Consider the following 10,455-nt stretch of genomic DNA (forward strand, 5'->3'; position numbering starts at 1 on the left):
AGTACGAGTCGGCTTGGCCAGATTATGTTTTGACGGATCATATTACAATTACAATACATATTCTTGGGTCTTTCGGTAAAGTCACGTAGATATGTTCAAAGAAAATAACCAAAAATAACAAAACAACTACGACGTTTTTCGATCGCAACACAAGCGATCGTCTTCCTGAAGATCGAAACGTCGTAGTTTTTTTTGTTATTTTTGGTTATTTTCTTTGAACCTATCTACGTGACTTTACCAAAAGATCCAAGAATATGAATTCCTGCAGTCACGAAAGCTTTAAGTCAAGAATTACATTACAATTTAATTTACCGAAACATGAAACAGATGTCGGGTGACTATTGTACAAATCTGTCAACAGACACACACAGCGTGCTTCAAAAATATTTTAACAGTTATATGGGACTATTGTTTTTGACGGAAAAAGAACGGAAAATATACTGTAACATGATAACAAATTAATGTTAATAGCTTCAAAAAGTCAGTCTCCACTTCATAATAACTTGTTCGCCATCGTTGTCAACACGTGCCTAGAATTTTCTCCAGGTGGTCTCCAGAGCCTGGAGGCACATTTCTTGCGGTGTTGTTGCACATTCTCAGAAATGTGAACATTTCTTTGAAGCACCCTGTATTTGTTTACCAGGTGGCCCTGGCAGCTGTGGACTGCACAAAGCAGGACAATAACGAACTGTGCAGCCAAGAGGGCGTGAGGGGCTACCCCACCATGAACCACTACACATACGGGAAGTTTGTGGGGCCATACACCGGGGGGAGACAGGTGAGCGGGGGCTCGCAGGGCTGCCTGTACACTAAGCCGTCCGCGTGCCAGTTCTCTACGGCCACCGCTCCTTCATCGGCGCGACGTGTCTCCTGCTGCTGTCTCTGCTGCCACAACTGGCACGGCTTGCTTGCACGCTTTGTGCCCGTCGTGATTTATGGGGACCGCACATGGCCTGGCTGTGACCGCCTTTTGTTTGCTTCGCATGCAGCGGCAACACGTTGAGCTTGTTGCTGCTCTTGGTCGGCTCTACGCTGGAACTCCCTCATGTCTTTGTTTCCAACTTTTCTTTTTTATTTGAAAATGCAAGAAGCTTCTCTCGCCTCAACTGTTATCCATATTCTAGCTCTTGTGTTGCGTTTAGATGATTTGGCTGCTATACATTTTCACATGATGAGCTACTTCGTTGAGCTATCACATGTGGCCAGGTAGCTTCTGAAAATAACTTTATAGCTCAGTGGGCCTTACCTGGTAAAATAAAGAATACTTTAGTTCATAGTTTATTTGACACAGTGTTAGACCGCGTAAATGTAAAAATGTGTCGTTAAACCCGCCACACACAGCCAATTAGTAAGGTTTGTCATGTCAACAGAACATGCCAAATGCGTTTAACGACACATATTTACGCGATCTAACCCAAAAAAAACCTGTTATGGATGATATTGGTTGCGAAAGCCTACATGTTAAACATTATTAATTCAGTTTTCAATTCAACTTAATTTTTAAAAACGCAACAGTGCCATTTATTTTATCCAGGAAAGCCTTCCCTGGTTCTCAACGTTATCCAGATTGATTGTTTCCTTGATTGAGTGTTTATTTGGCTTGAGGCAAACTCTGCACAGACAGATAAAATAATCAATTGTACTGACAATCTATCTACCTCACAGCTCAAGCCTGTAACGCATGAGTCGCCCAGACTGTCTGCCATCTTAAGTAATAAACATGTTTAAATCTCCTCAGATGTTGACATCTGTCTGCCAGGTGCGTTGCGGGTGATTTTAGTCAGTACATCCAAATGAAGACAAACTGTGCATCTGTGAAAAATACTTTCATATAGCTCATCGGATTCCTCCTGTCTAAATAAAGGTTTTGATCAAATTTAGAGTGTTGAGAAATGTTGTATTTTTACACGGCAGTGCATTTTGAACGACCACATATTTTGTACTTATTGGAATTTTGAATTCAATGATGACTGCTTTGTGGGAAGGTAGTATTGGTTGTACAACAGAGGTACTGGCCCCCACCACAAGAATGTGGGATTTTCATCACTGCCTTTGGGGCCACCGAGAGAGATGAACACTGCCCCACGCTCGTTTGACCAGCGAGACAGACAGCGTTGACATCTTGAGTTAAAACTGAAATGCCTTTTGACCAGTGCACACCCATGGCGGTATTGCAATACATGTGTCACATTGTAACCCGATGTCTGATTTGATTCTCTCGTCTCTCCTTGCAGGAGGCTGACTTTATCAACTTCCTCCTCTCGCTGCGGGGAAAGTCACATTCCGAACTCTGAAAGATTTGCTCCTGGGTCCCTCCCAGCTCCCTTACACCTCCCACCTGCGCTCCTCCGCCTTCTGTTCCACACCCACCCTGACCGCAACTAACCCTCGACATCAACCCACCCTTAAGCCCTGGCAACACGAGGCTACTTTATTCAGGATTAGCGTCTTGACTGCTTCTGACAAAAAAATGGGTTTTCGCCTGCTGACTTGGCGTCCGATGGTAAAAGCAGTCTTGTTGGTACTTGAAGGTCGCTTCAGAGACAATGTGAAAAGCCTAACCTGCTTATCAAGGTATTGACCTCCTACATCAAGGCTATGTATCATTCAGTCATTAAATCAAGTTCAGTCAGCCCTTCATTTAATCATGTGCGAGCCCATTGAGATACCATATTAATGTATATATGCAACATCTTATCTGTTGACCATTAAAACATGTGAAGACATTTCAAGTCATGTGACAGTAGGGTAAGAGGCAAAAAAAATCATACTCATGCATATGTGTGAAAAGCAAAGACATAACTGAGGAACACTTTTCCTATCATTGGTGTATTGATTAATGACAATTAACCTTGGCTCTCGTGTCTTGCACGTTTAATCGTGTTTCTGCTACGCACAATTTTCTGATGCTGCACATACTTATAACCAGCGATACACGATGCGTTTTCGTGTTGTGCCGAGTGTTGTTGTTTCGGGACGATGTCCGACGTTTCGCTGCACACTCTTGGAGCTTCTTCAGGAACCGATGTCGGCCAACGTCAGACATTGTGCCGAGCAACACGCGGTACAATCCCAAAGCACAACAGAGAGTCGTACAGCGCGACCGCAAAACCTACGCAGCGGCGACAAGTGGACTCTTATGAGATACAACAATTACTCGCCTGTGGGTCCCAACTGGGGTTTTTTTTACAGCCAGATGGCATGAGGTTGTTTTAATTCACCGTTGTCAGAGGGTTTATACGAAATAAACATTCTCTCCAGTTAACGATGATGATGATGATGATACCCTAACAGCTGAGAAAATAACGTGTACCAGCTGCTACAGAATGTAAATCATTGCTCGTTGGGCTGCGGCACATGAACAAACGTGTACTTTGGCGAGGCTTCCAAAATGTGGTCGGTGTTTATCACGCGCACCCTGAAATCATGTCCATTGCGAGCATTCTTCCAAAGGCGGGAGTGGGATTAACCTGTGCCCGGATTAACAACCTAGACATCGATTTGGAGTTGCTACTCAAAATTGAGATCCATACGAAAGAAGGGAGTCTTTACCATGGGACTTATTGCTGGGGAGTGATGCCTCGCAAGTGACGTGTTCCTGTCGCCATCTAGCTATCTCATTGAACCATTGTCAGAATGTAAACAATGTATCTTGCACTGCTTGATTACTTTTTTACACGATTACCGTTAAATATTCAAAGTTTCTTCCAAGACCGAATGGCAGGAGGAGGAAATGATGGCTTGTCAGCAGCTTGGATTAATGCGAGGAGGACAGCAGCAGACGAAGCTGACGTAGGTCACGCAACAAACGTCGGACAACCCGAGAATGCATCGTAAATCTATACAGCACAACCACGGAAAAGCCTACGTAGTATTGCTTGCCACAGAAATATACGCTGGCATTTGCGCAATAGGTAAAATTCATCGCGTAGTGTTGTTATTGCTTCGGATAAACCAGCCTAAAATTACTTTGATCAAGTTAGGATAAATCACGTGGAAAGCAAGGATTGTGATGCTTTCCGACATGCGGTTTTCAATGTCTTGGTGCTGGCCCCCTATTAAGGGACAGATGGACAGAGCTAATTCCGTAAACACTTTCAACCTAAGTTGGAAAGCTCTAAAAAGTAATACATTTCGAGTAAGTTACTTTGAAAATTACACGTGAATTTCTGTTACTTTGTATGTAAAATCTTAAGTAGTCCGAAGCGGATTACTTTTTTAAAAGTAACCTTGCAGCAATGGATAATTGTAAAAGTTTGCACCCTCAACGTATCAAAGAGAAAATTACACCTCTTGTTTTTCAATGACTCGTATTCACATTGCAACTCCAGCACACTTCTGCAAACCATAATAATTCTTTATTTCAATTTGTTTACTTGTCACAGTGTACCTTTGCACTATTTACAATCACCGCGGTTTAAATAAGGTTTACTGTACAATATTGTTGCCGTAATAGGTGCAATTTTTTTGATTAAAAATGTTTCGTTCGTAAATCAACATCTTACTATAACTAAAACACTTGTAAATGACATGATGTAGTGCTTACCATTGCGTGTGTTCTCTTTCTGAGCATATTCACTTGCTTTACAGTAAGATTTGGGTTACGAATAGGATGCATTGTTGAGGATAATGACGGTGAGTGACCTACGTGGGTCAAGGTTAGTCTTGTATCGAGAAAGCATCTTGGTGCTTGGACATAGTTCGTGTGGGTGTGGATGATTCCATTCGTTGTCTTCTAATCAGGTCAGAGTCCAGGTTCGTTTTCTTATTTACAAGTCAATGTCAAGTAAAACCTGTCCCCCTGCTCAACGGAATTGGAGCTGGTGGTGGAAATTCAACATTCGCATGGTGAGGCCCAGTCTAAAAAGTGGCCAAATTGTGGTGTCTAAGAGGTTGCCGGCCACAGATCCCCATCTGTTCCTGCCCTCATTTATGAAGCATTCTTCTGTCTTGAGAAACCCATCCCTTGTGATAAATCTCCTTTTCTTTTCACCCTCTTTCCCTTCCCTCTCTCTGCTGCGAGAAGGTTGTTTCTGCAGACTTATGCGCTGAACAACTTGCTGTATCTGATAGCCATAAACACGCCCATTCCCAGAACCTATACATTTATTTTCCTCTTGATCCAGAAAAACTCGCAACATTCTTGTCAACTGCCACATTTAGAACTCATCTGACCCAAGCGTGCTCAATCCTATAAAGGAGACGTGTGTAGAGCCAAAACAGTCCGTTCTCGGCGGTACCTTGTTTTTAATGCTTTACTCACAGTCGCAAGATTTTGGAGTAACCCGTTTCCATTCCGATGACGTATGTGTACGTCTTCAGTTCTTCCGATTCTGATCCAATGACGTACACGTACGTTATCAGAGCAGAATCGGAAGAGGGCCATGCGCGAGGGCGTGGCACAGTTTGGCGCCAGCTATTATAGTGCGGTCGTGTTGCTACATTTCTCTACGGTGAGTACAATATCTTTAAAAATAACAGCGATGTGCCTCTAAATAAAATCAACACTAACCGCTTGCGCGTTTAGAGATTCAGTGATGAATTAGCGGACGTCTCGGAACGGGAAAGGGTTAATGCCGGTCTGCACGTTTCAGCCCACGATCTGTCCAATCATGAGTTGATGTAAAGTTGGAATGAACAACTCGGCTGCAGGTGGAGAAGAACACTGTCATGCTCAATTAGAGCAGGGAGATGTTTTTAACTGGTGTTTTTTTTAATGAAAAGAGCAAAATATAAACAGCCGGTTTATCCACAAGGTTATTATAACTCGAGGAACTGGCCAGACGTTCCAAGCAGGAGCCTCCTGGAATATTCTTGACGCTCGGCGAGTTGTGTTTCAGGGTGATTATTTTCTAATTGCCTTGCGCAATGTTCTCGAACAGTTGAATTGACTGTCTTAGTTTCATGGAGTATAAATCGCATACTCAATAATTTTGGTTGTGTCCTATAGGGTGTGAGTTAGTCCATTAGAATGGGTTACACATTTGTGTTTTAGGGACGACTTTTTTTAGCTTCACTCGCAAAGTATTTGTATTGTGGTGGCGAAGCCATACTTCCGGTGGTGATGGTGATGATTGGTGTCGATGGACCACGTGGCTTACTTGTAGACATCACTTTCGTGATGTTAATCAAGGGTAAAACAAAAACATGTTTATATAAATTGAAAGCCCTAAGCCTGCATGGTGAAACTACCTCAATGAGATCTACACTCAATGGTGAGGTGTCTGGGTGGTTCGGCTCTAATATTGTGTTAAAGGACTGCCAGCAATGATGAGAATCCTGGGTTACAATCTGGGGCTTCAGCCACCCTGGAATAAACCGGATGCTCATGTGTGGTTAGTTCATGGTTTCAGTTTGGTCACCAATGACTGCACAAAAATTTATCATAAAAAGGTATTTGTCCCGAAACTCGGCATAATCCAGGTGTGTTAAATAAACATTTTGGTATGATTTTGACGTGATGAACACTTTTTCAGGGCAGTGTTTTTCAAGAGGTGTATTCACGTGATTTCAGAAGTTATTCTGTATTGTCATCTAGTGGAGACCATTCCCTGCATAATGTGATGTTACATTTTTCACAAAAAGTCCCACCGGAAAAATCTTAATTTCAAGGCATGACACCTGTGGCACAATTGCTATGCAATGCTGACATGCATTTTTTTATTGTAATTAGTCAGCTAATGCGTTTTAATTTAGAATACAGTAATTAAAAAGCAAGCTTAGCTGTTACTATTGACATCAAATGAGGATACATGTCACGAAGCCAGATGGTTAATGTTTACCATTCTTCTTTTGGTGGGCATGGGGTAGGCATTTAATTTGTGGCTTCATGCCCTTGGGATTGTCAATATTTCCACATGTTCTCGACACTGCCCTTGCTATTACATTTCCTGTATAAATAAAGTGAAAAGTGTCTTGCCTGCTCAAACAAACCTTGGGGCAACATGTATCTACGTTGTCCTCCTGAGCCGCTGCTGGAATTCCAAATTCCTATGGCAACAGGCTGGTTTATCCCTAGGATGAGCACTGTTGGGAATGTCATGCCAAGCCTTACATTGTTCTCCACAAGCATTGCTGCCAAAAAGCTTCCGCTAATCTTCCATTGGCCAGGTTATCTTTCTTATACATTGGGTGTTTGCTTCGCGTGAATACTTATGTTGATGAAGTGTTGTGGTCTTGTCTTCACGTGGTGTCTATATATTATACATCCACACATTCGTTGCACTTCATCCAATTCGCTTTGTCCATATGTTCGCTGTGCCATATACATTTTGCCTACTGTTACAACCTTTTGGGGACACTTTTCATCGTTGCTAAGTCCCTGCTATGAGAATATGGTACGTCTTACAAATGTGGGGGGTGTATTAGTAACCCAGCCGGGTGGCGCTGTGGTCATAGCACGTGACTCAATTTAGAAGTTTGAATTTTCAAATTCTAGAGATCTCATCCCGGTTGGGGAGAATAATTCAGTCCAGCATCCCTCGAGATTGAATACAATTAGTACCTCTTTGTGAGAAGTCCACAGTCGTTGACCTTTTCAGAGACCGACCCTCAGCTTGGGAATGTGGAATTACAACACTGACTCGGTGTCGTAAATGCAGATGAAAGATGTTTTGTAAAATAATACGTCAAGTGCTTATAACGTCCATCCGTTTCACAATGCATGTGAACAGTTATAAGTGCCACATTTTTTTTCTTTAAAAAGCATTTTGTAATTAAACCATCCAGATTAAACGTGCCTCCTAAGCAGTGGGGGGGTGTTCATTGTCTTCAGTGGCCCTGACCTGATTGTTCGAATGTTCCTAGAGTGGGGTCCACTGCATTCAAATGTATAAAATACTGCTGTCCAAATTCATGCTGGTTTTAGTCACCTCTGAGGGATGATGGGCTGTTTCAATATCTGAATTAAGCCATAGTCTTACAAAAAATAGTTTCCATTTGTTGGTACGGTAGTATTTAAAAAATAATCCAATATATGACGAAAGACCTCAAATTAAAATACGTAGTTTAGCAATCGTGTCCTGAATTTCAGATTGAGAATTGTTTAAATGTTTGTTCCTTGATACATCATAACCTGAACATTTACATGTACATTTATGGGAAGAAACTAAATCAATATTTATCCCTGCTGCAATTCTAAATGAATCTTAATTGCTAATTATGTTTTTGTTTCCACAATGATCATTTACTCTCAATACACCAAGCAAACTTGCACATTAAAATCAATCCGACAAATTGGACTTGCCAGAATGTTTGCAAGGCGTGACGGACATAATCACAGCTCCATTATCCAGGAGAGTCAATTACAACACAAGGGAATTGGCCTTCTGAAACATTGCACGGTTAAGTTTATGAATTTCACATTGGTGCATGTACGGCTGCTTTGTGTGAATGTGTTTAAATATATGCAAATACCACCCTTGATAAAAAGAGGCTTATAAATAACAGCGTAATATAGAAGATTTTAAGACCAATGCTTGTATATGGCAAGCGTATTGAACAGATTTGTGCTTTTGCTTGAAATTCCACATTTGATTTTGGATCTGTTTCTGATGTTAATCTCCTGTGTATGGGGAGTGTTGGCAAAAAAAATGGTTTGTGCTGTGCTATATGATCTTGGAAACATGGGCTCAATATCTGACTCAGTACACACATGGTGAGGGTTATCTCAAACTATATTTAACCTTCACCCAGGTCAACTCAGCCTTAAATGAATGTCTGGTGTGGTGTATATACATGAGCATTGGGGAGACATGCAACTGGCCCTCTTTCACTTGCTATTCCCTCATATGGTGTGATGGTTTAGTAGGTGTTTGCTCATGGAAACTCTTTGTCATTGTATGTTTGTGTTTAAATATATTCAGCTAACACCCTGCAAAGAGACTTACAAAGCCACGTAGAGAAATAGGGGCTTTCACTATCACTGCTTTTATATGCCAGTGTTGAACAAATGTATGCCTTTGTTTAAAATTCCACCTTTTCGACCTCTGAGCGGATTTCGGTAATGCGTGTACGCATGTGCGTTTGTGAATTTGAATGCAAAATGAAGCAAAGCAGCTTTAGTGGTTTTTTTGTAAGAGAACAAATTCGGACGATATTTTTGTAATCGGAACGTTGTCTCGTATCAACGGTGTTTACAGTTGAAATTACTGAAGCACTCATCCCCGAACACTGCAAAGACATGACCTTCGTGTCTTGACTTAATCTGAGAAAGGCACTGCTTTGTTGATATTGATGGATGTTGTATAGATGATTTTAACAAAACAATATGATGCAAACCACTTCAATAAAGGCCATGGGACAAAATCGGACTCATCTACTTTTGTAAAGGGTTTTTATTTCAGTCCCTTTACGTCACATTAAGTTCCCAATTTGCGTGAATGTATTTCAAATAAATTGTAATATTCAGGGAAACTGTATTTTTACGAAACAATGTGAAGAAATGCATTACAATAAGTGGGTATATATTAAGTCACATCCTACATACAAGCCTCCCAAATAGAACCGTATCATGACCCGTACATGGAATAACCAACCAATCGTTTTATGGCAAGATGGTAATAAAGTTTCTTCTCGAATAAATACTCTTGCCCGTTTGACTCGTACAGTGATGCACCTGCATGTGACGAAATCACCTGGATGATGCCCGATTTCATCACATCTCAACGCAGGGTTGAGCCTCGATAGTGCTTGAATGGAAGGCGACCGACTGCCTTGCACATTAGACAGCTGGAATCGGTGATGTGGGCAGTACTGGGCAGTGGAACACAACCCATGGTTCTGCAAGTGCCCTCATCTTCACCAACCCGCACTTTTGACTTCCCACTTACTGATACCAATTGCGTTTCCCCCAGAAGGATAATATAATAGGCTGAGTTGGCCCGGCATGTGTAAATGTCGTACCGTGCTTGTAAGCGTGTACATTCTATCGCGGTAACTATGGCCGCCGAGACAAATCGATCACCAAATCGATTACAACTGCGGTGGCGAAATGTTGACGACTTCACTTGATATACAGGAGGTTGTTGTGGGTTCGATCCCGAGCCTGACGTCTGTACCAGTGACGTGCGGTGAGGTCAATGGCTGGGGAGGCACTGGCTCGTATCAGAGCCAGATTCACACACTGAGGGGGGCGTATCAGAGGGGGGCGTGTCAGACACGCCCCCCTCTGTGAGGCAGATGTGATAGCTGCCTCCCCTGGGGCTTTTTTTATTGAAGTTTCATGACGAAACCAGCGAGCCTAAATATCTTTATACACATACGTGAACTAAGTTACCTGGAGTATGGAAGGCAAGGACATGAAATGAAGGGGTCTACAAACATTACATTGGTGACATACTGAGAGATAGTAACAGGCACGCGCTTATTGCCCACGCTCCATCCGGTTTCTGAGTGGTTGTGTAATCAGAGGGGAGGCTGAGCTCGTCGCTGCCTCACCTCTCGTCTCTTCCTGTG

The 10,455-nt window shown here is 42.2% G+C and overlaps 1 protein-coding gene across 1 annotated transcript in view; it reads left to right on the top strand.

Annotated features, from left to right (window-relative positions):
• PDIA5 (protein disulfide isomerase family A member 5) overlaps window positions 1-9,306 on the top strand; it is a 42,873-nt gene extending 33,567 nt beyond the window's left edge. Inside the window, exons 16-17 of the mRNA XM_032951072.2 lie at window positions 644-778; window positions 2,235-9,306. Of these exons, the coding sequence (XP_032806963.1) occupies window positions 644-778; window positions 2,235-2,294 (195 nt within the window). The 3' untranslated portion in view covers window positions 2,295-9,306. The remainder of the gene's footprint in view (window positions 1-643; window positions 779-2,234) is intronic.
• Window positions 9,307-10,455: the final 1,149 nt, after the last annotated feature.

The sequence above is a fragment of the Petromyzon marinus genome, chromosome 10, assembly GCF_048934315.1.
Source record: "Petromyzon marinus isolate PM22_M1 ecotype Great Lakes invasive population chromosome 10, UKy_Petmar_22M1.pri1.0, whole genome shotgun sequence".
In the NCBI taxonomy this organism is placed as follows: domain Eukaryota; kingdom Metazoa; phylum Chordata; class Hyperoartia; order Petromyzontiformes; family Petromyzontidae; genus Petromyzon; species Petromyzon marinus.